The sequence below is a fragment of the Thyridium curvatum genome (assembly GCF_004353045.1).
Source record: "Thyridium curvatum strain D216 chromosome Unknown NODE_28_length_411853_cov_82.906025, whole genome shotgun sequence".
Classification (NCBI taxonomy): Eukaryota; Fungi; Ascomycota; class Sordariomycetes; order Thyridiales; family Thyridiaceae; genus Thyridium; species Thyridium curvatum.
Window position 1 is genome coordinate 283727 of NW_022156783.1, and position 27526 is coordinate 311252.

Consider the following 27526-nt stretch of genomic DNA (forward strand, 5'->3'; position numbering starts at 1 on the left):
CTTTTTTGCGGAGCACCTGGACAAGCACACCTTCATTGTGATTCCTTTACTGTTTTCTCCTTTTCAACTCAAACATCAAACATCAACATCGAGTCCATACAGACAAACAATGGCCTCTACACTGCCCCAAACCATGGAGAGCTCCGTGGATGACCTGCCATCCGGTACTCCATCGTTCTCCCATACAAAGGAACGGGTTCAGGAGACGAAGAACGATGGCTTTAGTGGCCCAGCCTCGACGGCAAGCAGCCTCTCCGGATCTCATGGCCCTGTACCAGAGGAGAACACCCATGTAAAGACTGGCTCCGGCGAACGGTATGCACACCCGGAAGCTAACTCGTAGCGATGAACAGATGTCAGCCCGACGCTTCATGTCCTTCGTCTCCATGGCTTTTCTGTGGACCAGTGCCCAAGTTCCGCCATATCTTTTTGGTACGTTTTCTCAGTGCTGTTCTGTCTCAAAGTCCACAACTGACACTCCTTTCCTGGCTAGGCGGCATTCCTCTGCTTCTTGTCAAGGACATTGGCGGCGGCGACAACTGGATCTGGTTCATTAGCGGCAACCTCCTCGGTTCCGCTGCCATCTGCCCTTTCGTCGGTGCCCTCTCGGACCTGCTGGGCCGCCGCTACGTTGCGATCCTCGGCGCCCTCCTTGTCATGGTCGGACAGATTGTCTGCAGCGTTGCAAAGAACATGAATGTCTTCATCGGTAAGGAACGAAGCAGGACTGTCACTAGATCTCTCTAGTCTGATGAAGACCAATGCTGACATTGCGAACTCCAGGCGGAATGGTTGCCTCTGGTGTTGGCGCGGGTATCAACGAGTTGACTGCGCTGGCTGGCACTGCGGAGCTGGCGCCGACCTCCAAGCGCGGCATCTACATTGCGGCTCTGATCCTGAGCATTATTCCCTGGTGTCCCTCGGTCTTGTGGGCTCAACTCATCACTGCAAGTTCGTCCTGGCGCTATGTCGGCCTGCTGTCTGCCCTCTGGGCTTTTGTGGGACTGGTCATCGTCGCTTGCTCGTACTTCCCTCCTCCACGTATCAACTCCCAGGGTCTCTCTGTCAAGGGTGTAGTCGCCCGAGTCGACTTCCTCGGAGGTCTACTATCTATCGGCGGCATAACTCTCTTCAACGCTGGCCTCCTCTGGGGCGGGTATCAGGTTCGTGTTCTAGGCATTATTTCTCCTGCATTGTGACTGACGCTTCCTACAGTATGCATGGAACGACGCTCACGTCCTAGCAACGCTCATAATCGGCGCCGCCATGGTGGTCGCCTTCGCGTGCTGGGAGATCTGGGGCGCCAAGTACCCAATGTTCCCCCGCCGCCTCGGCAAGAAGCCCCGGACCCTGGTCCTCCTCCTGGTCATCACCTTCGTCGCTGGCGCCAACTTCTTCGCCGTCATCATGCTCTGGCCCTCCCAGGCGTACAACGTCTACGGCCACGACCCCGTCGGCGTCGGCGTCCGCGGCCTGCCCTTCGCCTTCGGCGTGCTGGCCGGCTGCGTCGTCAACCTGCTCCTCCTGACCTGGTCCCGCGTCGGCATCCGGTGGCTCACGCTCAGCGCCTCGTGCGTCATGACCGCCGGCTGCGGCGCCCTGGCCGCCGCCACGCGCGACAACATCGGCGCCGTGTACGCCTTCCTCTTCCTCGCGGGCGTCGGCGTCGGCGGCGTCGTGCTCCCCGCCGCCATCGCCAGCACCATCATCTGCCCGGACGACCTCATCGCCACCGTCACGTCCCTGACGCTGGCCGTCCGCGTCGTCGGCGGCGCCGTCGGCTACACCGTCTACTACAACGTCTTCTACAGCAAGGTCGTCCCGCTGCTCGCGCGCCACGTCGGCGGCGCCATGGTCCGCGCCGGCTTCGGCCCGCGCGACCCGCTCGTCGAGGCGGTCGTCCGGATGACCGGGCAGGCCATGATCGACGAGATCGGCGCTCTGCCCGCCGTCGCCGCCGAGCCGGGACTGTTCGAGAGGCTGGTCGTCGCGGGCCAGACGGGCTTCGCCGAGGCTTACCCCTGGGTGTACTACTGCAGCATCGCGTTTGGGGGCCTCGCCATCGTGTCGAGCCTCTTCCTCGAGGACATCAGCGAGTTCATGGATGATCATGTTGCTGTTGTCATCCGTTGAGTAATGCGCAAATGGAGGATTTCTCTATCCAAGACCTGGAGGGAAGGGGCAAAGGGTGACACGATGACTGGAAATAATGGACAGACAGCACAGAGATGAGAAAGGAGAAGCAGTGTTTAGACTCATGGGAAAGCGTCTTGAGATGATCAACGTTGTGCTCCTCGAGCCTTGTCTAGCTAGCTATGAGACTTGATGGTCAAGGAGTGAATTTCTATCCGCAGAAACTCTCAGATAAATACAAAATCAACCCTATTCCATGATGAGACGATAAAAGAAAAAGACCAATAGTGTTTGCTGCCTTGAGGACTTATCCCTGAAGAGCTGTGGAATGTCGAGAGAGCATGAGTATATGCAAGGGGGCCAGGAACCCCAGGAAAGCTAATAACCTACAGGATCGGATCGAATTCCTTCCTCTACACAAGCAATGACACCTGCGAAGAGAACAGGATTGTGAGGGTGGGTAGATAACTCCGAAGTTCCGAGACAGGGGCGACCATAAAGATGGCGAATACCACCGCATACACCTTGATCCCAGGTGGGCAAAAGCGCTCGAAAGTCGTCGAAGAGGGCACGTCGAGTATCCACCTCAGTGATGTAGTCAAGGACCGGCTCGGTTGGAGGGGGAATGTCTTCTGCGAAGCGAATCACGGCGTCGATGTCGGCCGTAGAAGCAGCGGCTAGTTTTTCGAACGCCATCTGGCCCCAGCTTTGAGAAGCAAGAATAGCCGGCTTCAAGTCGACTATCCCTATCTTTTCGAGGCATGGCATCGGAAGATATCGTGCGCCTAACTCTGCTGCTACGCCAGAAAGCCAGGATTAGGTGGGGGAGGAAAGAGTTGTTTCTTGACCAAAACTTGTTGATCCCCGCCGCTGAGGCTTCCGGTCCGGAGAGTGAGTTGATCTCAGCAGAGGTGCCAGGACAGTGTTGAATCGGCTGGCCAGTCTGGAGATCGAGAAGAGGCGAGAGCACGGCGTGAAGCAGCCAGGCGAGACGGTGCCATGGCTTTTCCATCTACCGCCAGAGGCACGGCTTCGGAAACCAGCGTGTGGATGGCCCCCAATGACTGAATGATAATATTCCTGGACCGAGAAGAGTGCATGTGTCCTTCAGGCGCTCTCAGAGGTTTTCGACTTTTCGTTAAAGAACGATAAGACGTCCCAGCCCCCAAGTTCAAGGGCGTCAAGAGCCACCCAACGCATGACGTGAAGGGCCTGGCGAACCCGAAAGATATGATGCTGTCGGAGAACCCAAGCTTGAGCACCGGGCCGGCGAGATATCCAGTTCCGGTGGTGTATCTCGCAGCAAGACTGCAGTCACCTGAGGGCATACCCGCCACTGACAGGCTTGGGTGCAGAACTGTCGCTCTGTTTCTCCTTGTGTGGGCCCCTTGCGACTTGTGCTTGCTGGTCTCTGTTGGTTCCTCCGTGCCTCGAATCACCGAGTCGCTTTTCGGAATGTCTCGCCGTCCCCTGGCAGGCAGCTACCTCGCACGAGATTCCGGCCGTTGCGTTTTCGCGACCTAGTGCCATGAGTGTTGATGGAGAAGCAAATACGCTGGGGTCGCTGAGAAGTCTCTGAGATTCGTGAGAAGAGAAGAGAAGAGAAGAGAAGAGGAAGCAGTGAGAGAAGAGGAAGCAGTGAGAGAGAAACAGTTGTCGAGTGTTTGCGCAATGAGAATGCTGGAGAGAATGTGACTATGCGTTAAGATATTGTTGAGACTTCACGTTGACTAGCTGGTTGCGAAGAACCAGAGAGGTTGCCATGATGGTTGTGAGGATCTTTTGAAGTTCTGCTACGAGTGGGATAGCGGGCCTATTTATGCTTGTGGGTGCTTCTGAAACTTCACATGACAATGAACGATGGAAGCACCATCCCAGTGGTATGAGGAAGCAGTTAGTCAACTCTATCGCGCAACAAGCTTCCTGACTGGCCTCCGGACTTTCCCCATTCCTGTGTACATTGTTTCATTACAACTCTGACTTCTCCTCGGACTTGCCACCAAGAGCTGGTAGTTGTTTCCTGAGGAAAGCCTCAACCTCATCAAGCTCCTCCAAGCAGGCAGAGTGTCCCATGCCCCTGCAAAAAGTATGTTAGTCAATCTTTCTTGTCACAAAAAGAATGCCGTAAAACTAACTCATATTCAGACCAAGACACGTTGTAGCCCAGATCCTTCAGTATCGTATACGAATGCTTGCCGAGCTCTGTTCTGACGACCTGGTCGGCACTGCCATGACCCATGAAGATCGGGGTCTCCTTGTTGAATTCCGGCTTGGGAAGGAGGTCCTTGAACTTTGGTGACAGGAGCAGATACGAGGAGAGGCCCACGATGCCAGCGAGCTTGACTTTGGCAGTGAGGCCAGCAAAGATGGAGATGGCGCCTCCTTGAGAGAAACCACCCAGCACGATGCGCTCTGACGAGATCCCGGAATCTATCTCCTGCTGAATGAGACCGTGGAAGTACTGCTGGCTGACCATAATGCCAGGCTCGTCCTCATTCATCCTCAGAGCCTCCACGGTACCGTCAATAGCAGCCTTGCAAATGGTCAGCGGGAAAGCCCATACCAATGATGTCCGCTGTCTTGTCAGACTTACAATATCGTACCAGCCCGGCATGCGGTAGCCCTGTGAGTGGGTTCGAAAACGTCAGTCATTCTCGGGTCCTCCCTCGCCCTCCCTTGGCGACAATCCGAGCTCTGGCTTACCATGTTGCAAGTGATGGGGATGTTGGGCGCGTTAGGCAGGATGAACTTGACCTCGTCGAGCCTCTGGCGCCGGCGCCAGTTCTCCGCCGCGGAGGCCCATCCGGCGCCCGAGTCGCCGAGGCCGTGGACGAAGATGACGGTGGCCGTGTGCCGGGCCGTGGCCGGGAAGATCAGGGGAGGAGCCCGGCTCAAAGCCATTGCTTTCTTCCTTGATGGACCTGCGGCTCGAGAACGTAAGAGCGAGGAGTATGATGACTCAAAGGGCTTATCCCACGCCAGACCGAGAGAGCACAAGCAGGAACCAGCAGATATATCGTCGGTGTTGGCAGTCCCGAGGCTTTCGGCAGTGTTCCACAAGTGAGGTGCGATAAAATGTGGGGCTCCGCGCGCGGGTTGTGTGTCAAGAGGCGGGAAAGGTCCAGCTTGCCCGCTTAGTGAGGATTATCAATCGTCAGTTCTCCCGCGCGGCTTCTCTCAGCGGGCAACTCACAGTAAAGAACGCTGAAGCTCGGGGACCTTTTAGCGGCAAATGGCCACAGTTTCCGGGGTAAGCAGCTAGAGATATATAAATAAGGTGATCGTATCCCACACTGTCTTTTGTCTTCGACGAGTCTGTAATTGTTGTAATGTGACGAGCAGATGGCAGGTATCTCTTTCTCAAGGATTGCACTCTTGTTCGCTCTTTTGATAGCGGCAGCAGCCTTTCTGTACTCTAACGAGCTCATGAGCTGGACATCGACATTGGCCCGATTCACCAAGCGCAGCTATTCCACGATGCCCGCTAGAACACCCGTATATTATCTCAGCCATGGAGGCGTAAGTTGCATCCCGTATTGAACCATGATCTTCCAGAGAGCTTTAATTGACCGAAAGCCAAGCCCAATGTCATGTATGACGTGGACCATCCCGTTTACCCCGTCCTCCAAAATATCGGCAAGGAGATCACCCAAAAGGTCAAGCCCAAGGCCATTGTCGTCTTCTCCGCACACTGGCAGGCTGGCCGCGATACCATCCAGGTAAATGCGGCAGAAAAGACGGATCTGATTTACGAGTAAGCCCTCTTTCCTGGCGTGAGGCGTTGGAGACAGCTTACTGAACTGCTCCCAGTTTCTATGGCTTCCCGGACGAGTACTACAAAGCAGAGTACCCCAACAAAGGCAGTCCCGAGCTCGCCATGAAGATTCTTGGTCTCTTGACCGAAGCCGGTATCAAAGCCGAAGGGGTGAAGCGCGGCCTTGACCACGGTGTTTGGTGCGGTTTCCATGCTGGTGAGTCGCAATGCACCCTTGATTTCTTTTGCCCCTTCCCTCGCCATTCGCCGCTGAACATCGAGATAGCCTTCCACCCGGAGCGCAACCCTCTCAATGTGCCCATTGTCCAAGTTTCACTCTTTGGCAACGAGGACCCGGATGCTCACTATCGGCTCGGACAGGCGGTGGCCAGTCTCCGGGATGAGGGCATCGTCATCGTCGGGGCTGGCATGAGCGTCCACAATCTCCGGGACTTCCGCTTCACGATGGGCAGCAAGAAGCCCATGCCATATGCCGTCTCCTTCGATAACGCGCTCAAGGAAGCCGTCGAGGTCGACCCAGCCCAGAGGCAGAAGACCATGTCGGATCTTCTCAAGCGTCCGGATGCCAGACAAGCACATCCTACGATGGACCACCTTCTTCCGGTCCACATCGCTGCCGGAGCTGCCGGGCAGGACAATGGCAAGCAGACGTGGACCATGCCGGAGGGCAGCATGGCCTGGGCACAATACCGCTTCGGTAATGTGCCTGCATGAACCCGGCCTTGGATTTCGCGGTAGGAGCTGCGGACATTAATTTACTTTCCTATTACATAGCATTGCGCGGGCAGGTTAGGGACATGGGCAAGTCTCGCGGAAGCGGACTAGAATTGAATCAATCAACACAAATCATCGCTCCTCTATATTCCCATCGCTGCAAGTGGTAGACTGCTATAGACTCGTTCCCAGACCCGACAGTAAACGATGAACACCGGCCTATGTATATGATGTGTGATGCGTGAGTAAGAGCAGCGGTTTGGAAGAGACATCTAGGAATGTCTGGCGGCGGCCTGAGCGAATTGCTCGGCCTGCAGCCGCTCCAACTCCTCGAGGCTCATTCCACTCTGCTCAAACTTGTTGGCCTTCTTCTCTCGTCCCTGTGCTCTAACGTTAGTTATCCCTAGAACAAGCCCAAAGGGAGGTGGTCTGCGTGCTTACCTTCTGGACCTCTTTATGCTCTGCCGCAGCCTCCAAGACCGCCGGGACGTACTCGGAGAAACCAAGTGTCTCAAGAGCCTTGGTGATGTGATCGCAAGCGATGGTCTTCTTTGCCTCCTTTTCGGATATCTCATTCGCTTCTGAGGATATCAAGGTGATGAACTCGACACAGCATTCTATGAGCAGGTCACGAGCCTCCTTGGAGAAAGAAACACCTGTCGCGGGAGGCAGAATTTCAGTCACTATCTTCTGGACGGTAGCTAGAAAGCCATGGTGTCAGTATGAAGGTTCAAGGGGGAAGAGACACTGTGGGTCAATAGATCTTCCAGGCAGGGTTCATGTGGTTCGAGTCTTGCTTACCCTTTGGCAATGAAAGGTCATCGGTTCCTAGACACTCACAGTTAGCATATGAACGGAATTGTCGAAAAATAAACTCATGAGATCTCGACCTTTGCGATAGCGCACATAATCATCCATGATCAGTGCGTGCTTGCTAGGTGAAGAGAGCAATACAGAGGTGGGTAGGGAGGGAGAATTATCAAGAACCAAGTGTCACTGCCGCGAGTGAGGCAGGGCTTCCACAAGGGTGACGATGTATGGATAAGTGCGTGGCCCTGGTTTGTGTCTTTCACTTGAATATGCCGGCTTGGCAGGGTAGACTCGTCCGCGAGGTGGGCATGTATTTATCATACAAGAGGCACTTCTTGACAGTAGGACTCACAATAGTGAGTCGTATTGTGTCGGGAAAGTGAGGACAAAGAAACCAACAAGGCGAACATGAAGGAAATGTCGACTGTTCACTCACCTCCAAACTCATGGTCAGACATGATGATGCCCGGGAGCGCGTCGTCAATGTCGCTAGCAGCCAGATATCACTGGCGCGCCTTTCCAGAGATGCGAGCAAAATGCTAATGAGAGCGTATGCCGTTCCTTCGAGGCGATGCCACACAGCTAAGGGACTTTACGATACCGGATCGTAGCAGGCGAGGGCAGCATGTTCGACGAGTTCGACGACACTACAAAGACTGGCATGGGGGCCGGGGCGGATGGTGGCTTTTTAATAGTGATGACCTCCTTCGCGAGTTGCACTGGCGGCGGGAGGGCTGGCTCCATTTCTTTTCTCCAATGCTGGCATTCAGCCCCAAAACCAGAGGGCCACAGGGTTGAGGTACCTGAATCAGCACCAGAGTTTTGCTGTGGCCACACCAAAATCCAACGGTACCTCGATCATCGCACCCTCACAGCTCGACGGCACCCACCCCACCAAAGCCTGTGGCGTGAACCCACCATCACCGACGAATTACTTGTAGAGGCGCATGGGGCGCTAGATCCCTCCTGGCGAACCTGTGGCTCGTGTCAGCCACAAGTGACCCAAGCTTTTTTTTCCCAGTCTATTTTATCTCGAAATATTTTTTTGAGCTCAAGCTCAATCAACAATTCTTTCTTCATTTGTCTCCCAAGCTTCCGACGCCGCTGGACGACGTATTCATTGCTTTGCCCCTTCTGCCTTGTTCTCTCGAAAAGAGTTTTTCTGTGCCATGATCTTTGTCGATATTCAAGCCACGGTCTCTCTCGGTAGAGGTATGTCTGTCTTTCCTTTCTTCGTTCCTTTCACTTCCACAACGTACAATGATGAGTTATTCTTGTCGCCCCAGGCATACAACACAATGGTGATTGACACGTCTTTCCAAACGGACACACTGATCGTTTTGACATCCCTGTCTTTGTTATCAAGCCAAGCCAGACGGAGCGCCTTGCTGACATGGACTGCTAGATCATCTAGGTAATGAACCCCAAGGCACCCCGACTTGCTCACTCTGTGTTGCATGATGCCTTTGTTCAATGTACTATCAAATCCCGACTCGATGTTTGACGAGCCATTTTCGAAGCCTGAATCGCCAAAGCCAGGCCGCTTTCGCCGCAAGATACCCGTCTCGTTCCCCTACTGACATTGGATTCGAACATCAGGGAAGTTTGTGGTGGCACATAGCAGCTCGCCACCTGATAGGTAGGGTATGTCGTTTTTTCTTCGTTTTGCGAAACTGGTACCGGCCGATGATTAAAAAACTGATATTCCATGCTAATACCGAATTACACATGTGGAGTAAATCCAGAGCTTTTCATCTTTCGAATGAGGTCGTTCTATTATGCTTTTCTTTGCAACTGCAGCACACTCTGGCTTGGATCACAGGGCTAACAGTTGAATTCTAGGTGCCAATTCCTCCTTCTAATCTCATTTTGAGTCTGAACGATATGCCGCCATCTCCGGCGCGTTCCATCTGCCATGATGGTCAGTAGAGCTTGGGCCACGTAATGGAAATGTTACGTACGAGAAATATTTTCCGCTGAGGTCGGGACTCGCGGTAAGAGCCAGTTGGGCGATGACGTGACCGGGCCATTCTGGCTTGTTCAGCTTTCCAGCCTCGAAGGCTTTGACGAAATCTTGGTGGGCATCGGTCGCCATGGCGCTCTTGCCAGCGTCTCGGACCTCGACTTGCATGTCTGTATCGCATCTGCCGGGTCCAATGGCCACAGTGACAATGTCCTTCTCCTCTGCTCCCAGGTGTTGTGCGAGAGAGTTCATAGCGGCCTTGGATGACCCATATGCTCCCCACGATTGATAGGCATGGAGTGCAGCTCCTGAAGACGTGAAGATGATCCGTCCCTTGGTCTGGCGAAGCAGAGGTATGGCCGCTTTGCTCTACATAGAAATATTGTCAATCAAATCAATCTTGGTTAAAAACCATTCTGCATTCCTCCAACGTGACGTACCAAGGCCACCGCGCTGAACAAGTTTGCTGCGTAGATCTGCTGCCAGTCGGCGAGATTAGCATCTGCGATGGTTGTCATGGGGCTGAGAACGCCATGGTTGATGACAAGCCCGTCGAGACGCCCAAATGCTTTGACGGCCAGCTCTGTGACTTTCGGGGCCGTCTAGGAGCGAAATGTTAGCATGTAATGCAGGTGAACCTCAACGCGGACGATCTTGTCTGCTTGTACATAACACGTGAATTTTCACGTATGGGCTCACCTCGAGATTGCTCAGATCTGCAGTCATGTACTCGACCTGGGAGGGGTATTGCTTCTTCAAAGCTGCCATCTGAGAGTCGGTTCTCGATACCAGGAGAACCTTGTGTGAAGCATCAATCAGGTACTTGGCGACTGCCAGTCCTATGCCGCGGCTTGCGCCTGTGACGATGATGACCTTGGACGCCATACTTTTCGATTGTGGATAAATCAATATGCTTGTTGGCAAAGCTTCAAACTGGAAGGATGTGTGTGGTTGAAGATGATAACAAAATCTGGCGCACTCTCACGTATCAATTAGATCATTGTTGACGAAGTGGGGTTCAGGCCGGCCACGTCAATGTATCCCGCAATCGGCAATTCCGACAGCTAATTCAACTTGTAAGTGATCAACTCAATCCAGGCCTCGTTCTTGCAAGGACTGCAGATGGTTAGCTCTCGCGATGGCCACCACCGTGATCCTCGGGTCAGGCATCATCGGCGTATCCGCAGCCTACTATCTGTCCGACCACCAGCCGGCTTCATCCATCCATCTGGTAGAACCCTCTCCGGAGCTATTCGCGTCAGCATCGGGCTTTGCGGGAGGTTTCCTAGCCAGGGACTGGTTCGGCCCCGCCGACTCCTCGCTCGGTGCCCTGAGCTTTGACCTTCACCGGAAGCTTGCCGAGAAGTGCGACGGCAGGGCCCAGTGGGGATATGCGGCGACGACTACCTTCAACTACACCGGCCCGTCGGCCGGGCCCAAGTCTGGAAAGAAGGCTACGGACTGGCTGTTTGAGGGCACCAGCCGGGCCGAGGCAGCTCCCGATGCTCCCGCTGACGACAACCTAGGGCCGACGCCGCCTTGGCTGCGGAGGCAGGCGGGTGACCGCATGGAGCTCATCGGAGGGGAGGGGACGACGGCTCAGATATGAGTACTCGTGATCACTCCGTGAAAAGGCCTACGCTTACTAACAAGATGTCTGCATACAATGAGCCCAAGCGGTTGGCAGAGTTCCTGTTGAAGCAGTGTCTGGAGCGTGGCGTTCACCTCCACCACCCGGCCAAGGCTATCTTCGTCGGAAAGGATATGAGGAATGAGCTCTCTAGCGTCCGCGTCGCCGACCTCACGTCGTCTACGGAAACTGACATCCCGTGCACGAGGATTATTATCACGGCCGGCGCATGGTCCGCTCTTGTATTCAAGGCGCTCTTTCGCACCTCGGACATCACACTGCCCATAGCCAGCTTGGCTGGACACTCTCTCGTCATCAAGTCACCGCGGTGGGTGGAGGCGATGGAAGAGAAGGGCCTCCACTCGGTCTACACGACCAGCTCCGCCGGGCACTCGCCGGAGATCCTCGCCTGGAAGGGAGGACGGCTCTTCCTCGGCGGCGTAAACTCGGCCGAAATCCCTCTGCCGGCGCTGGCTACCCAGAGCAAGGTTCTCGGCCCGTCCGTCGAGGAGCTGAAGCAGATCGCCGCAGAGCTGTTGGCTTCGGAAACGGGGCACACCGACTACGAGATCGTCCGACAGAGCCTGTGCTTCCGGCCCGTGACGCCTTGGGGGCTGCCCATCATCGCGGGGATACCGGACGAGCACCTCGGCATTGCGATGGGTACCCGTCCCGGTGAGGAGGGCGGCGTGTTTGTGGCAGCCGGGCACGGGCCGTGGGGGATTAGCATGAGTCTAGGGACGGGTAAGGTGCTGGCTGAGCTGGTGCAGGGCAGGGAGCCGAGTGCCGACATTAGCCATCTGGGGCTGCGACAGTAGACAAACAGTTTGGCTCAAACATGCCTACCTGCTCAACTAGCTCTAGGATCATATTGGAGTGATAATAGGGGTATCGAGCCATGCCTCGTCACATGAGATGACCGCAAGGTGATCCTCGCATTAAGCGCCAGAGCGCCTACTTACAGGATCAATCTTACCTTTTCGAACATATACGAATGCCGATCGTCCCATCGAAAGCGGATAATGACCTTGGCAAAGCTTGTAAGTTGCGCTGGACAGCGGCTCGCAATGAGGTGACCTGACTACCCCGTACAAGTACTGTCTGTCTTGAGATTTCATTTATCCTGGAGCAATAGCGGTTACGGGAAATGGGCAATCACGGAAGCACGGAGGGAACCAGGCGGTCGGTAACCGGGGCCTCGACGTGACCATCGCCAAGTTGCAATCTTGCTGTGATTCATGCACCTTTAGCTGCATTGTCGTCCCATCTCGGCGATGTCTGGTCGTTTACTTCTTGCTGTTCACCTACTTCTACTTTGCTCATGGTAGTTAGGACAGGAAGAGTAGTGAAAACATGACTCCCCTGATCGGGAGTTCCATGTCGTTCAGAGAGTGACCTGGCAGCAATTCTTGCCGTGGACAAAAAAGGCCCCTTGAGAGCGGTTTTCACGACGTATGCACCAGCACAGCAAGCAAGTACCTAGTTCAAGTGCGTGATTGAACAAGAAACACAAGACCATGAGAGACACCCGAACAGGAAAATGGCAGGTGAGCATCCAATGCCAGGAGGAGAACCGTCCATCCACTCGCTTCGAAGTGGACACCTGCCTGGGGTTCCAGCGGGCCCAGCGGTTCCAGCGAATCAGGCCCACTGTTTTACCGCCGGGCCACCGCTATGGGCTCCACCCTTCCCGCTGGATCCCGTCAAATCAGTGAGCTTGTCAGGGGGTGTTTGTGCTCGGCCCCGCCTCCACCTCATCACAGATCCCCTGTTTGCCTGTGATAACTCGCCGGCCGCATTGCATCGCTCAACGGCTATTCGACGACCGCATCTGAATCCATGGCGTGCTGTGCGCTGGAGCATCGAGCCAGCAGGCCACCAGGCCGGGGTCTGCCCTGTGCAAATCTGCAGGTGGCCCGCAGCATCGTGGGGTCTGGCATGGCCCCGAGGCCCCCGTCTGGCTGGTCCATCCTCTGCCTCTGCACCACCAGGTGAAGGTTGAACAAGGTGGCCGCCCACGTTTTCTGCTCCTTGTGTCTCTCGAGTTCCTCTTGTTCTCGGGGACTCGGTGTTCCCGTGCGCCAACTGGCCAGCTCAGATTGCATCCTATCTTCGATATCACAAGCATTCAGCCAGTGACATTCCGTTACTGGCTCTGGGACCACCGTCTTCATCCTTCCAGAGCATCCTTCCGAGAACATGTGTTCATCAAAAAGGTAGAAGAGCATCAATCTTCTCCACCTCGAGTCTGTCGTGCTCCCTCTTGAGGCTTATACTCTACCTCTTGTTCTCCGCGAACGTCGCTGTTGGTGGCCAGATCGACTGCTGCTATCACACTGTTGCAATATCGCCGTTGTTGGCTCGCTGTTGGTCTGTGGCAACGCCCAACCCGGCTTATCGACATTCCCTTTTCACTCCCGGCAAGCAGCAGATTCCCGCACACTAGCGGAGCACACCTGCCGAGCCCTGCAAGAGCTCCCCCTGCCAGGCACACCGTAGGATTTCCATCGCTGACGAACGAGGGGCCCCCATTGAGTGCTTCTGCATATCATCACCTCGCCTGGCCCTGTGTGACATGCGAAGCGGGGAGCGGCCACTGAACCCGACCAGCCAATATTAAAGCCCGCGCAGCCGCTGAGCCTGTGCGCTGCTGCATCCTGTTCCCTTGAACTAAGACTTGGCTCAGACCCTGCTGGGCCTCTGATTTGATCATCTTTGTGATCCGAGGGTTGCAAAGACCGCATTCCTGCTAGCTCTCTCACCAAGTCTTCGAGATCGAGTCTTGTCGTCAACCTGTCTTCGCTTGCTTCGGCGGCTGCCCGACTCGGAAGCGAACTTGCGGTGCTCGAAATCAGATCTATCACAGCAAGACATCATAGACCCCGGTCAACGCACACGGTCATTGACAGTCCCGCATACTGGCCCACCGCATCTTGACCTCCCCATCGAGCTATCGCCGTCCCCATATATACACCGGTGCGCCTGAGCCCACAGACCGCCCCATCTCCATCGTTGCTTCTCCCAAATTCCCGCCCGGACCTTTGAAGATCTTTGATGGCTACCGGAGCCGACCGTCGTTCACTATACGCTTCTTAATCTGAGGAGTCTGGTATTCCTCCTGTCGACGCCGATTCGTCTTTATCCGGTCACCGCTTCCGTATCAGGAAGGACCTCTAGCCGCAGAGAATTTCTCTGACAAAGACTGGTCCAGATATCGAGGCATCATCCCCATTGCTTAAGAATACGGCAGAGCTTGATATTTCATGTTGAAGAGTGGCGCGCGCGCCATTGGGCATTGTCGCGTTGAGCGATTGTATCTCAGCAAAACTGTCCAACAACACGGCTGACAGTAGATACCCTTCACGATGGCTACCCGTTTTCACTTAGCGGCCCGGGTTGTGGCAGAAGGGGTTTCAAGAAATGTCCCTGACTTAGTCAAGCGTATTGACATTCCACTTACGCCGACAAGCCCACCAGGTTTGGTCGAGGCGCAGACAGTGGATCCCTGGAAGAAGTCGGGCAAGTACGCTCTGGGATGGACGTACTTCTCCTTGGCATTGATGGGCATGGTGATGGTTGTCAGGATATGGCACTACTGGCAAGACAAGATCCGACAGGCCATCTACAAACAAGAAGTAGAGGAGCACTACCAGAACCTCTACAGTCTCGAGCCGGAGTGGGATCACTCAGCGGCCATGCATACTGGGCAGACATCGGGGCGACACTTCTTCCCGGAGGAGGCCAAGGCCGAAACAGCATTCCGACCAAAGGCTCATTTCTCATCTATTGGCGCCGTCAACGACACGTTGGCCCTGTTTAGATGGATCTTCTATCGCCCAATCCCCGACATTGTCTGGAGGAAACATCGATTTACCTTCTCCTCCCTCTCGGTGCTCACCTGTGGCTTTGTTGCGCTGGCGTTCGTCACCCTGTACTGCTTCCTTCAGCAGCCACTCTACTGGCAAAGCATACAATTCGGGTCGCCACCAGTAGCCATCCGTGCTGGTATGATCGCGGTGGCCATGACACCGTGGATCATCGCTACGAGCACCAAGGCCAACGTCCTCACCCTCATCACAGGCATTGGGCCGGAGAGACTCAATGTCTTGCATCGCTGGGCTGGCTATCTGTGCCTGTTCCTCTCGCTTGTCCATACGATTCCGTTCTACATCCAGCCAGTCTGGGATGACGGCGGCATGAACATCTTCCAAAGACTCTTTCCAGAAGGCAGTGGTGTCATCTACGGCACTGGTATCGCTTGTCTTGTGCCACTCTGCTGGCTGTGCGTTGCTTCTCTCCCAATCATCCGGAGAACAGCCTACGAGGTCTTCGTTATGATGCACTGGCCAGTCGGTCTTGCCTATGTCGGCCTTCTGTTCTGGCATACGAAGAACTTCCTTGCGTCGTGGAACTACCTGTACGCGACTGTGGCTATTTTGGTCTTTTGCTACTTCCTGCGCCTGTTCAACCTGAACTGGACCAAGCCAGGGAGGATGTCGTTCATGGTGGGAGATGAGGCAGCCATCACGCTCATGACCGAGAATGCCATCAAGATCACGATCCCCACGCAGATGAGATGGAAGCCTGGTCAATATGTCTATCTCCGCATGCCTGGCATTTCATTGTTCGAGAACCACCCGTTCACGATCTCGTCACTCTGCAGCGAGGATTTCCCCTCCGAGTACGGTGAGCAGTACCGCGACTGTGTACTGGTCTTCCGGCCTTATGGCGGCTTCACTCGCAAGGTACTGGAAACGGCTATTGAGAAGGGCCCCTTCCATACGTATCGCGCCTTTCTGGACGGACCATACGGTGGAATGCGTCGAGAACTGGCCGCGTTTGATACGTGCATTCTAATTGCGGGAGGTAGCGGTATTACATCACTGATGTCACAGCTACTGAACCTGATTAAGCGGATGCGAGATGGCAAGGCAATCACCAAGAAGATTGTTGTAGTCTGGGCGCTCAAACGACTCGAGGCCATGGACTGGTTCCGAGAGGAGCTCCGCATCTGTCGTGAAGCAGCTCCGCCAGAGTCGGTGACCTGCAAGTTCTTCGTCACAGCGACGACACGCCAACAGCAGATGGCACATGGCTTGCACCAACGAGCACCACGGCCCCTGAGCAACATGTTTCACGACAAACTAGACGGCTTTGTTGCCGGGATCGCCTCGAAGCGCAACTCGGCCCTCATCATGTCCGAGGCGCAGGGCGATCCGGCTCGCGAGAGGGAGCTGCGAGCAGAGGACGAGGACAGGATTACTGCCCTCCCTCAGCAGAAGTATCTGCAGCCACACAAGATTCCGCCGCCTCCGCCCAATCCGCCTCAGGATCGCCAGTCCCATACCGAGGACTCTCTGCGGAGGTTAGAAGGCAGGGATCAGGAGGACATCAATGACAGTAAAGACACAAAGGATGGCAAGGACGGCAAGGATGGTAAGAAGCGGGAATTCCACTTCCCACCTCTCCAGCCGCGCACGGATCCTCCGTACTTCAACAACGCGCCGGCCAACTCGCCCGCCAAGCAGCGTTTTAGCCAACAGTATCTTGCCCCGCCGAGCTTCGATGGTGCCGGCCGCAGCAGCAGCCCGGAGAACTCGCAGCCCGGCAGTCACGGGCCTTCGAGCGAGGGACCGCGGCCGCCCGAGCTGGCGCACCTGCGAACGGACGTGGGCCACCTCAACTCTGGGCAGCAACGCCCGCGGCCGACGTCAACGTTCGGCCCGCCGTCCGGGTTCGACTTTGGCTTCCCCGAGACGCCGACCGAGTTCCAGAAGAGCCTGATGCGCTTCGCCTTCCCCGTGCCGCACCAGATCGACGGCGGGTGGAGCGTCGAGTACGGCCGGCCGGACCTGGGCTACATGCTGCGCGAGTGGGCGACTGGCGGGTCGGACGGGCGCGGCATCCTGGGCCGGAGGACGGCTGTGTTTGTGTGCGGGCCCCCGGCAATGCGTGTCGGCGTTGCCAACACTGTTGCCCGGCTGCAGGCGGAGATCTGGGGCGACGAGATGCTCGAAGAGATCTTCTTGCATACCGAGAACTACGCTCTATGAGAGGACGTGTGTAAAAAAGGCTAACATCTATTCACATGCACAATGTGTTATTGTTTTTTTGCGGGAGTTTCTGGGACCGGGGCGGTACTTGGAGATACCACGGGCGTTCGTATTCCTCACAACGAGATCACTCTGTCTCTACATTTTCATTTATGTCTACATGTACCTATGTTCGACCGAAGGACGGGCCAAGATCGCCCGTTGAAGTTGCGTGAAAGCGGGAGTGAAGTCATAGAGACGGATGAGCATGACGATCCATTCTAGTAATTCTAGCTTGTTTGCTGAGACCGAAAGGGATCAACCACCATGCGTCATCTGTGGCCAAACACACATTGATCGGTCTGACAAACATCCTGCAAGTCTCTGGCTAGCCCAGTCGTCTAGTCTCGCCAAAGGCGGACACATATCTAGCAAATAGATGTGACGATCAGGTTACCCGTTTTGACCAAGCAATTAATTATGCAGCTGGGAGTTTATGGCAAGGACAGGCTGGCGATCGCCTCGTTGGTGTGTCACAAGAGTGCACACCAAGCAACGAGGGGGCTGGATGGATAAGCAAATACAGGGTGTCGAGAGAGCCGGCGGAGAACCTCCGTTTGCCTTGCTTGACCGGTTTCCTTGACCGGTTTGCTCATTCATCCCTGTCCATGCCTGCTTACTTTACGGTTGACCGATTGGTCTGCTGGAGAGGAGACGGGCGCCACAGCTGAGGAGACTGAACCGTACCGCCGGGACCGAAAAGGGGGGCTGATCACAGACAATTGGCCAGGCATGAATCAAGCACATTGAGTTAAGATCGGTGATGGTGGTGCGCAACCATTCCGAGTCAAAACAAGTCTAGACTTGCAAGGTCTCCCTCTACAGTCTCTTGTCTGAATATTTTTTTTTTTTTTTTTTTTTTTTTTTTTTTTTTTTTTTTTTTTTTTTGGTTTTCTCTCGATGCCGCTGTATCCGAGCCTGGCACCCGTCTGCAGGAGGGCTTCATGCCAGTGTTTCGAGGGGAACATAAGCCCCGAGACAGGGTGATTTCCACTGCATTAGTGAGCTTAGTGAGCTCGCAGCCCTGCCGGCCTACGGTGAGGAGAAATCAAGGAATGGATGGCAGGCGAGCGGTTCAGCAGACGCCACGAAAGGCAAAAAGCAATCCGGTGGCTTTACACCCCTGATGTCCGGCGGCCATTGGCCAGTGAGCCGCACTGCCGACGAATGCGCTTCCTGCGCCGGCAGTCACTCCCGAGGTCGGTACGGCCTCCCCTTGGCTGGTGGCCGGCTTTCGACGCACATCGGTCTGGATTCGGAGTAGTCTCCTGATTAATGAGACTGCTGATCCATCTTAGACCCTGGCAGAGAGAGTGCCCGGGCGCAACACCGCCCGCCCTCTGCATTTCTGAGCACAGGGGGCTTGCTTTTTTCTTCTTCTTCTCCCTCCCTCCGCTGGTCTTGGGGCAAACACATATTCCTGAGCCTACCTGCCCTATGCGGTCATAAGGCCGGATCAATTGCTGTATCTGGTCGGTGGGGTTATGTGACTGTGTGCATGTGCTGTCCACGTTTGCCCCCCCAGATCTGATGGAGTCGGAGCAGCCCCTTTCCCACCAACCAGCCAGGGCCGCACTTCAAGATCGATCTCCAGCGTGTGGGGAAGAAATCTCCATCAGAGGTCGAGTGGCAGATCTTGCCAAGCGAGAGGAACCGTGAAAGAACAAAGGCTGGCAGATCGAGTGTCCCGGCTCTTGCCAGACAGACTAGGGGGAGGGAGCATTGGGTGGGAGGGGGGAGGGCGGTGGTCCGGCCGATCTTGTCTCCTCATCACGGCCCCCAAGAGGTGACATGCGGGAGGCAGAGAAATCAGGGAATGGTATTTGCTTGGCAGGCATTCGGAGGCGTCGTGCCGTCCGTCGCTGTGGCTGGCTTACAAGCCCATGTCTGAGAAATCTGGCCCTTGACAGGCCGACCGACTTGGGTTCTCTGCCAGTCCTCGGCCGCTGGAATACGAACATGTCATTTTTTTTCTGCGGCAGATGTACCGCTCCTGACGTGTCAAAGTGCAGGTCTCTTTTGCGTGTGTGGTCTGCGTTCCTTTCTTCTTCTTTGTCTCCCCCGTACTTGTATCTTCTGAGACCGGAACGGAGGGAAACGCTGGCTGAAACGGGCGACTGCTCGAGCGCGTTCCGTTTTCGAACAAAAGAAAAGAAGAAAGAACACAGCACCGATAATTCAAAAAGGGAAAGTTAGGTAGTGCACGTTCTGAGAGAAGGAAGGAATAGAAGAGTCGGTGAGCAGGTTGCACATCAGGCAGCTACTTCCATCAGGGATCTTGCCGCTATTTCCCCCCCTCGAGCCTGCCGTGATACCGCGTCTGCATGCATCGGCACCAGACCGTGATACACATCGATGCAGCCCTTTCCGGAAAAGGCCATCGCGATCCCTGAGCCTTGTCCATCTCAGCCTTTGCATTCTCCCCCCCCTCGACCACGTCAGATCAAAAGGAACCATCAAGCCGTTTTCTGTTATGTAACAATGTATCGAGATGCCTAGCGGAAAGCCTCTGTCTGAGAGTAATCGGGACTTGTCCCCTGGGGTCATCCTGGTGGCTTGCCCCCGAGATATGTCACTCGACCACGCCGCATTGCAGCTCGCTGCAACGAGAGAGCAACAGCCCCTGGCAGACATCTCAGCGGCACGGTGTACGAAGTAAAAGTAAGCTATGTCTCACAGGCAAGAGGCATGTTTGATCCACCAGGATCCTCCTTTTACGGTGTGGCGTTGCTAACCTGTTTTCAATAGGGCTAGACAGACTGATGCATTCTTGATCTGCGTATGCCCTGATCCTTTCAGGTGACAGTGAGTGCTGTCCTGTCTGGGTGTGCACCCTCCTCGCCGACTGGCATCCCTTCCCTCTGTTCCAGCCTCGGCAGAGCTCTGGCTCAATTCCTCCTTCTGAGACAATATCACGTCCCCTTTCCTCCTTTTATTCCAGAGATGCGCGTTCCAATGGCAAGACACTCAAACACACACCTTGAGTAATGTGCATGATCGGGCCCTGCTACGTACGTACGTACGACACAAAACATGATGTCTCGAAGCGTGCCGTCCTGCAAATGTCCCTCCACCCCCTGTCAGCGAGGGGGGATCCCCAACGATCTGCCAGGGATCTCCGCGCAAACAACTCATGGGCTCGGTGCTAGTCTGGTCCTGTCCGTGAGGGGTTTGTCGAATAAGGGTTCTGTCGGCATCGACACACCTCCTGACATCACTTCTCATCAGCCATGTGCAGAAAACCAGGCACATCTTCGCTTGCAACGCCTTGTTTGTCCTAGGCCATCACCGGCAAACACCCTATTGGCAGACAAGCGAGCAAATAGTGCGCTTGTTGGAAGCCATTCAAACACGAGCTTCTCTCATTGCAGACTCGGACTGTAGCCTTGCAAGGCTCACCAGACTACTACCTGAGTCGCTTGGGGAGCATACAATACACTGTTCCTTGGAGACGTGTGAAGTAGGGTCTGGATGACCTCTAGCGTGCCAGTAGAGTCCGTCGGGGGCGACTGCTCTGGGGGCATGTCTGTTTGTCCGATCCTGGAAGACTGACTCAACGGCTTCTTCCGTAGCCAGGGTCTATGAAAGGATGCGTGTCAGTATTCGGGCTGGCTCACACCAAAAGTGAGGTAGGTACCTTGGAGGAACACGGGTTACGGCTGGTGTGGGTGTGTGTTGATTGCAATGTCTTTTTTGATAGGTCACTCTCGACCGTCTTCATGTTGGCACCCCAGGACTTGGCGCTTCCCGGAATCTCTAGGAGCCGGGAGGGAATGCTCCTTGCTCCATTTCAATGTTTGGCTAACGCGTAAGTGTCTAGTTTTGGGATCAGAAGTCTTCCAAGAGCAGCTCCAGTAGCGCACGAACACTCCCTCCCACAGGCCTGGTTGAGCCGATTGAGTAGTCCACTGCTGCGCCAGGCTGCGGACGAAGTGGCGTATACTATGCTTCAGTCACTGGGGTCTGGCCCTCTGTTGAGGGTGTACGCCTCGGGCGTCGCGTGTGTCAATCGTCCTGTCAGTCTACGCCCACGAGTCACTCTGACCTTTGCGAGTTCTAAGACAACCTAGCCCGCAAACAAACCACCAACGCTCAATAGCCAAACGCCTGGCTGGAGTTCTCAGAGAAGTGATTGGCTCAAACCCAAGGCTAAGGACAAGCGCACAGAGCTTATTTGATGTATTGCGGGCGAGAGAGGAATGGGTGCGGCTCTGACGACCCTGTACAGGGCACGCGAACTCTTGGGATAAGGTTAACGCCAACAAGATCGCCGGCCAACCTTACCTGAACGTGTCGAGCTTGTACACAGACTCCACCCCCAGAGCAAATACGGGGAAACCTGCCAACAGTCTACCGAGTCACCAGTCCCACACACGGGATCACCCGGCTAGAGAGTGCCTGCTAGAGACTTGGACAATCGTTGTGCATCACGCTCCGACACACCGTTACGAAGGATGAAGAACCGTCCAGGACGAGCTTGGCAACTGTGTACCGTGTGGGCAATCGAGACCAGCCCGTTCAAGCCTCCAATCCTCAAGAACGTGTACGAGATTGGTACCCAGTCATCAGTGAGGAAGGGCCATCACGGATGCCCCCGTTTTGGGCTTTCACGGACCGTCAGGCAAACCAACGTTGCCACGGCGGCCTCGATTTGAAAGTTTGCAGCTTAACGACTCTTGGCAGACCGCCCAGTGTCCCTTGCTCCTCCTGCGTGCATGGGTATTGTCATAGGCTGCCGGCGGCGATCAGTACGAGCTGACAGCCGCTCAGAGCAATGTCTTCCGCAGGGCAATTTCTTCTGCAGGAAATGGCGTTTCACTAACCCATTCCTGGGCAAAGAGGCGAACATGACAGCATTAGCAGATAAACTTTTCTTCTGACGTTGGAAAAGAAAACATCCAGCCTGTCGACCCATTTTTGCGAACCAGCGCGCCTTGACAAGGCCAGGACATGCAGCTGGGGGTCGATAGCCCCGGAACAAGCCATCACCTTGGGCACCCCATTCTCCAGGCAACGGACAGGCTGGGCTTCTCCGTGATACTATTGACAGGAGCATGCTGGAGCACAGTGGTTGTGCCACGGCCTAGAAGTTCGGTCACTGTTGTTGGTGACAGAAACCTTATTGCACATGGCTTACACGATTCTGCTGTGCTGGTCCTTATCTCTCCTTGGGCTCCCTAGGGACACCGATTCCCAATGAATATGAACGTTGGAGGATTGCTCAGCCTATGGCCGCCGCAGTCTCACAGGGCAGGGGTCACTTGCTTCCCATAGCTAGGCAAGCAAGGCAATCAACCACCTGCAGAGGGAGCGGCGGTTTGAAACACTGGTTTGTAGGAAGCATACATGTAGGTGACCTCTTCATTGTTCATGTCTCAAATGAAGGGGTGGATGGCCATATCTCTTTCACTTCACGTCCCAAGGTGATGGTTACCCCGAGGACATGGCGCAACAACGTCGAGATTGCCCCGAGTTTGCCTGTTGTTCAAACTTCCTGAGCATGGACCCGGTTCTGGGAAGGAATAGTCGGAAACATGCAACGTTTGCTTTCCTCGACGGCCACACTTCCAAGTGTTGAGCAGCCAGCCGCCTCGAGGTCCCCTAGGGTCCCCGGTTGGCATCTCGGCAAGCCCACCCACCTTGTGAGGCGTTGGTATCAATGTACCATGTCACCTTTACACTGTGCTTCCGTCTTCATGACAATCTCGCTGGCCTCCTCGCTTCCCTTGTCTCACCTGTTGCTGCTTTCCGCCTCGATATCTCCACTCATCCAGATAGACACGCTAGACATGACGAGAATGTGCAGGACCTGGCCAATCTTCGACAACTCCATTCTTCGCTGGGGCATCCAACCCATCGGGTCACACATCCTCTTGTGCCCTGAGGGCATCCTAAGAAGACAAGTCAAGTCCAGATCCTGGCCGTCATTCTAGCTGGTGACGGCGGGGGATTGCACAAAGGCTTTAAGGAGGGCGCCTCCCCGACTCTCTGCAACCCCCCTGCTGCTCTTCCATGCCTTCTTCTTCCATGTCGATACACCACAAAGAGATTTCGCTTGTGGCCCTTCTTCTGCTCACACACACACACACAGACACACACACACACACCCTGTTCACACCATTGAACCGTGGCTCTTCGAGATAATCGTTCTCGTGTTTGCCACCTCACTTGTCGTGGAGGTTGAATCCCGCATTATATTAAATAAGCTTGTTGTTAGAGTTGTGCGACCTCGGCATCGCTGAACTATGGCTCTTTCCCACATTCCTAATGCTCAGCCCCAAGGTGTCACCAGGCGTCGAGCATCTGTCGCTTGTAAGAGGTGTGTTACCACTGCTCACGCAAAGCTTCGTTCTAGAAAAGAGACATATGCAACGACGTACCATGGTCAATTCTGCAACTGACGTTTCCTTATGGGCAGATGCCGGCGGCAGAGGAGCAAGTGCGTCCATAACAATGGAGTAGGGCCTTGTGAGAGTTGCCGGGAAGCCGGCATTGACAGGGCAGAATGGTAAGCACCTGAGATCTACTCCTGATCCAACTCTTCCTCTCCATGGTAGTTGGCTAACCCTTGGAAAGCATTTTTCCTATGAGAGGTGATCCGGACGAAGACCGCCAGTTCCGTCACCCAAGAAAGAAGAGTCAGAACCCCCTTCGACGTGGTGGTGCTGCGGCCAGGCCCAGACGAGAGGCAATTGAGTCGCCTCCTCTCACCCTTCGGCCGTTTTCAGACCAGAACGAAATCATGGATGTTTTACCCCCTTTCCGAGAGATCGTGGATGCAGTGCACTATCTCATCGGCCATGAATTTCAACTGAGCTTCATCCCGAAAGCCCACCTCCTGCTTAGCCTCACTGGCGGGCGAGCTCCCAGCGCCTTTCTGCTTCTCGGCATCCTCTGTCTATCTGCACGCTATACACCGTCTCTGGCCCAGAGGCACGGCTCACCCAACGCTGCTACCGAGGTATACTTGGCGCATGCACAAAGCATTGCACAGGATGCCATTTGGGGAGGCCCTTGCTTGGACAAGTGCCAGGCGTTCTATTTCATCAGCAAAGCCCAGTTATACAGCGGAAACAAATCTGGAGCCCATCAGAGCCTGGGAATCGCCATTCGAATGGCTTTGGAGATGGATCTTCACCGGGAAGACACTTACCGCTTGACGGCCCCTACGAAAGACTTGGTCATTGCACGAGAGTCCGCCCGCCGGACCTTCTGGATGATTTACAGTCAAGAGAGTCTCCTCTCTGGACCTTCATCACCTGGCTCCCTTGATCCCAAATATATCACTGCTCTGCTTCCATCGAGCGAGTATGACTTCGCTGAAGGCTGGGAGCCCGCTTCTCGAGGGGCACTCGAAGGTACAGCGGCAGTCCGCAAGCAGTCCGTTCACGACCCTCGCAGATCACTGTTTGCGACACTTCTTCAGGCCACCCAACTATGGGTAACCATTTCTCGGTGGTCACTCGCCGAGGAGGGACATACCCCTTCCTGGGAACCAGAGAGCGACCACATCAGACTGGCTCAGAAGCTTGACCACTGGGAGAGAACATTGCACCATGAGCACCAGTGGAGCCCAGCTCTGCTGAGACAGTACCAGAAGGAGAAAAGGGATATTGTAAGTCTAGAGCTGATCCATCTCGTGACGAGTTTCATATCCTGATTTCGAACGAAAGGCATATACAGCTATCTTCATGTTCACCCGCATTTGCAAAATCCTGGTCCGCAGGCCATATCTCAAGAAGTATGTATCTCCATTTTCCATACTAGGTCTTGTAATAGAAACCATCTTCTCTAACATAGACTTCGCAATAGATTGATGAACCCTAGTCCAAACACCACTGAAGATTGGTCCCAAATCACGAAACTCTTTGAAAGCACCCGAGAGCTCTACGAGCTGGTCGACCTACAATTCTCGAACCGCAGTTGCGAGGGTGCAGGCTTTATGTCTGACTTGTCGGTAAGTCAACTTATTCTATATGGCCTCCAGGGGCGACGTGGCGATATAGACTTACCATGTATGCTCTCTAGGCTTTTGCAGTCTACACTTGCGGCGCCATGGCCGTGTACTTGTCTAATCTCCCTGAAGGTCTGTTTGGACGTACCCAAACCAGTGTCAACTTGGGGTGTCACGAAGCTGACGTGATGCACAGTCTGCCCTGAACCTGCCATCGCACGAGAGGGCCCGTCCATGGTCAGGCGCACACTGGCCATCCTAGACGCGTGCCAGTCCATCTGGCCCCTTGCGGGTAGGTGGCATGAGGAACTCTCGAGGTTTGCCAATGGCGAGCAGAAGCGCGTAGCCCATAGCCGTACGAGCAGTATCTCATCCAGTGTAAGTTTCCCATCGTCGTGGTGATGATGATGATGAGCCCCCTGATCTCAAACACCCGGAATAAAGATTTGCTGATAAAAGAGCATCGTAGGGATACCAGGAGCACACTTCTACCCAGACGCTTCCCTCGCTACCGCCCATCGCCCCGGCGGCGCCCACCTTGCGACACCCGCAGCCGCTACCGGGCTTTAACATCATGATCCGCCTCGACCCTTTTATGCCGCAGTCGTCGTCCTCTTCGTCCTTCGGGCTAGCCTCGCCTCAGGGCAGGCCGATCCTGCCCGCGCTGTCCGGGTACCAGCCCCAGCCACCGCAGCAACTCACGGCCCTCCCGCCGACGCCGCGCGCCTCCTTCTCCACCGAGAGCGCCTGCATCCCGGCACCGTGCTCCCCAGCGCCCTCGTCGGCCGGTTCCGGCGGTGCCGCCGCCCTCCCCCACCGGTCTCGACACCTTGCGTCCAGTCCGCTGCCGAGCCCTTCGCCTTCCTGCGCCGAGCCGGCCGGCATGGCGACGACGCACCAGCAGCACCGACTACCACGCCAGCTGCAGCTTCCTTCATCCTTCACACAGCCGCGGGCGCCCACGTCGTTGCTGACCCTGGTCAGCAACGACGGCTTCGAGCACGAGCTGCAGTTCTTCGTCAACAACAGCGCTCCGCCGGCCGTGACCACCCCTTCCTGGGGCAGGCTCTTTTCTGATTGTTGACTGGGTTAATGCTTCTCCAAGATCATCATCATACGTTCTGACATCTTTCATTTTTTTTTGTCGTCAGGTCACGCCCTTTCTTTGTTTTCCTTTCATTTCCTTATATTTTCTTCTTTTTCTCTTTTTCTTTTTCATTCCTCCCATTATTGCTTCGTCTCCTTCATTTCTCGAACCTCGAGATCGTGTAATCGAGAAGTGTTCCTTACTCGAAGCTGGAAAGTCTTGTCTCTTTCTCAAACACCGTTCCTTTCAATCGGCTTGGCCGTGATTCTCTTCCTTTCTTTTCCTTTTCCCTTTCTGCGTCTGTCAGGTTGCCTAGGTCTGTATTATGTTGTCATTGTCTTTATTTCTGGATTTCTCTTTAGTTGATTCGAGGGGATTCTGGAGAGACTCTGGAAAAAGGGGACGGCGTCCCAGGCAGGGAGCCTCAAGTGGTATGAAGGGTCTACTTAGCATAAGCCTCAGATGGTAATTCATAGTCGGTTCCGTAACGGAAGAAGACATAATTCCCGGTATGCACGACGGTTTTCACTCAGATGTCTCGAAACATTTCTCAAAGCACTTGAACCGGACACATGCCAAGGTTTAGGGGAATAATTTTAATTCAGCTACGCCGATGCATGTACCGTAAACTGTGGTCACTCGACCTTGCCAGCCACGTTTGCATCGTCTCATCATCCGCGTCCGGCTCAACGAGGTGGTGACCCTCCGTCATATTCATGAATCGAAGTGTTACCAACCACGTCAAGTCTGCGGACTGTAGGCTCGCCAACACCAATGGCACCGGCGCCGCTTCATCCGCTCGCTCCTGATTCAGTGCTCTGCTCACTTGAACAGTAGCAACGAACAGGACCCCTCCATGTCTCGTCGTCCTCCGTGAACCCGTATGTCTCATCCATCGTGGTCCATCTATACATGACGTGTGGTTTGGCGCCTGCCGAAGCGTAAGGGCCATACATGACTGATCTCTCCCTCTATTTTGCTCCGAGTCCCAAGAAAGAGATTGAAAAAAAAGGTAAAAGCCTTCCAAGGGGTAAATAGGTGACAAGACCTGAGGAAGAAGTGTGTAACACAAGAGATGGGGGAATCCGCAACAGATGTAGTGTGTATCATGTGTAGTGTCCAGGGTAGTCCGAATTAGAAAATGCCAACAAAGGGGGGCTTATGTACATGGGGTCTCGTAATCGTGTGAGCCATGAGATATGGCTTGGGTGATGGGAAAGGGTGATGGGGTTGCTGCTAGGTGAAGTGTATTATTTGGTCTGCTCTTTTGCTGTTGATGAGTATGTAGGGGGTGAAGCCTTGTCAAGCAACACAGCCCGCGTCTTACTCAACAATTGATGTGACGAGCGACCTGCTGTGAAATGTGGA

The 27526-nt window shown here is 54.8% G+C and overlaps 10 protein-coding genes across 10 annotated transcripts; 6 read left to right on the forward strand and 4 right to left on the reverse strand.

The window, feature by feature from the left end:
* Positions 1 to 109: 109 nt before the first annotated feature.
* On the forward strand, positions 110 to 2133 carry E0L32_005439 (uncharacterized protein; the record flags this gene model as incomplete). The annotated part of the gene is made up of 5 exons (XM_031139961.1): positions 110 to 315; positions 407 to 432; positions 494 to 709; positions 784 to 1163; positions 1216 to 2133. 5 exons carry the CDS (start codon positions 110 to 112, stop codon positions 2131 to 2133), a joined length of 1746 nt encoding a protein of 581 aa, XP_030996186.1.
* Positions 2134 to 2511: 378 nt separating this feature from the next.
* E0L32_005440 (uncharacterized protein) lies at positions 2512 to 2901 on the reverse strand (the record flags this gene model as incomplete). The annotated part of the gene is made up of 1 exon (XM_031139962.1): positions 2512 to 2901. The coding sequence occupies one exon, from the start codon at positions 2899 to 2901 to the stop codon at positions 2512 to 2514; it is 390 nt and encodes a 129-aa protein (XP_030996187.1).
* Positions 2902 to 4101: 1200 nt separating this feature from the next.
* On the reverse strand, positions 4102 to 5034 carry E0L32_005441 (uncharacterized protein; the record flags this gene model as incomplete). The annotated part of the gene is made up of 4 exons (XM_031139963.1): positions 4102 to 4210; positions 4269 to 4666; positions 4727 to 4756; positions 4837 to 5034. 4 exons carry the CDS (start codon positions 5032 to 5034, stop codon positions 4102 to 4104), a joined length of 735 nt encoding a protein of 244 aa, XP_030996188.1.
* Positions 5035 to 5610: 576 nt separating this feature from the next.
* On the forward strand, positions 5611 to 6622 carry E0L32_005442 (uncharacterized protein; the record flags this gene model as incomplete). The annotated part of the gene is made up of 3 exons (XM_031139964.1): positions 5611 to 5652; positions 5715 to 5887; positions 5944 to 6622. The coding sequence occupies 3 exons, from the start codon at positions 5611 to 5613 to the stop codon at positions 6620 to 6622; spliced, it is 894 nt and encodes a 297-aa protein (XP_030996189.1).
* Positions 6623 to 6894: 272 nt separating this feature from the next.
* E0L32_005443 (uncharacterized protein) lies at positions 6895 to 7890 on the reverse strand (the record flags this gene model as incomplete). The annotated part of the gene is made up of 4 exons (XM_031139965.1): positions 6895 to 7002; positions 7064 to 7323; positions 7424 to 7450; positions 7869 to 7890. 4 exons carry the CDS (start codon positions 7888 to 7890, stop codon positions 6895 to 6897), a joined length of 417 nt encoding a protein of 138 aa, XP_030996190.1.
* Positions 7891 to 9296: 1406 nt separating this feature from the next.
* E0L32_005444 (uncharacterized protein) lies at positions 9297 to 10280 on the reverse strand (the record flags this gene model as incomplete). The annotated part of the gene is made up of 4 exons (XM_031139966.1): positions 9297 to 9342; positions 9394 to 9764; positions 9836 to 9997; positions 10095 to 10280. 4 exons carry the CDS (start codon positions 10278 to 10280, stop codon positions 9297 to 9299), a joined length of 765 nt encoding a protein of 254 aa, XP_030996191.1.
* Positions 10281 to 10533: 253 nt separating this feature from the next.
* On the forward strand, positions 10534 to 11004 carry E0L32_005445 (uncharacterized protein; the record flags this gene model as incomplete). Its single annotated transcript, XM_031139967.1, has 1 exon — positions 10534 to 11004. One exon carries the CDS (start codon positions 10534 to 10536, stop codon positions 11002 to 11004), a length of 471 nt encoding a protein of 156 aa, XP_030996192.1.
* A 44-nt stretch (positions 11005 to 11048) lies between these two features.
* Positions 11049 to 11843, forward strand: E0L32_005446 (uncharacterized protein; the record flags this gene model as incomplete). Its single annotated transcript, XM_031139968.1, has 1 exon — positions 11049 to 11843. One exon carries the CDS (start codon positions 11049 to 11051, stop codon positions 11841 to 11843), a length of 795 nt encoding a protein of 264 aa, XP_030996193.1.
* A 2547-nt stretch (positions 11844 to 14390) lies between these two features.
* On the forward strand, positions 14391 to 17078 carry E0L32_005447 (uncharacterized protein; the record flags this gene model as incomplete). Its single annotated transcript, XM_031139970.1, has 1 exon — positions 14391 to 17078. One exon carries the CDS (start codon positions 14391 to 14393, stop codon positions 17076 to 17078), a length of 2688 nt encoding a protein of 895 aa, XP_030996194.1.
* Positions 17079 to 23703: 6625 nt separating this feature from the next.
* On the forward strand, positions 23704 to 26148 carry E0L32_005448 (uncharacterized protein; the record flags this gene model as incomplete). The annotated part of the gene is made up of 6 exons (XM_031139971.1): positions 23704 to 24732; positions 24791 to 24858; positions 24930 to 25074; positions 25146 to 25203; positions 25268 to 25363; positions 25676 to 26148. 6 exons carry the CDS (start codon positions 23704 to 23706, stop codon positions 26146 to 26148), a joined length of 1869 nt encoding a protein of 622 aa, XP_030996195.1.
* Positions 26149 to 27526: the final 1378 nt, after the last annotated feature.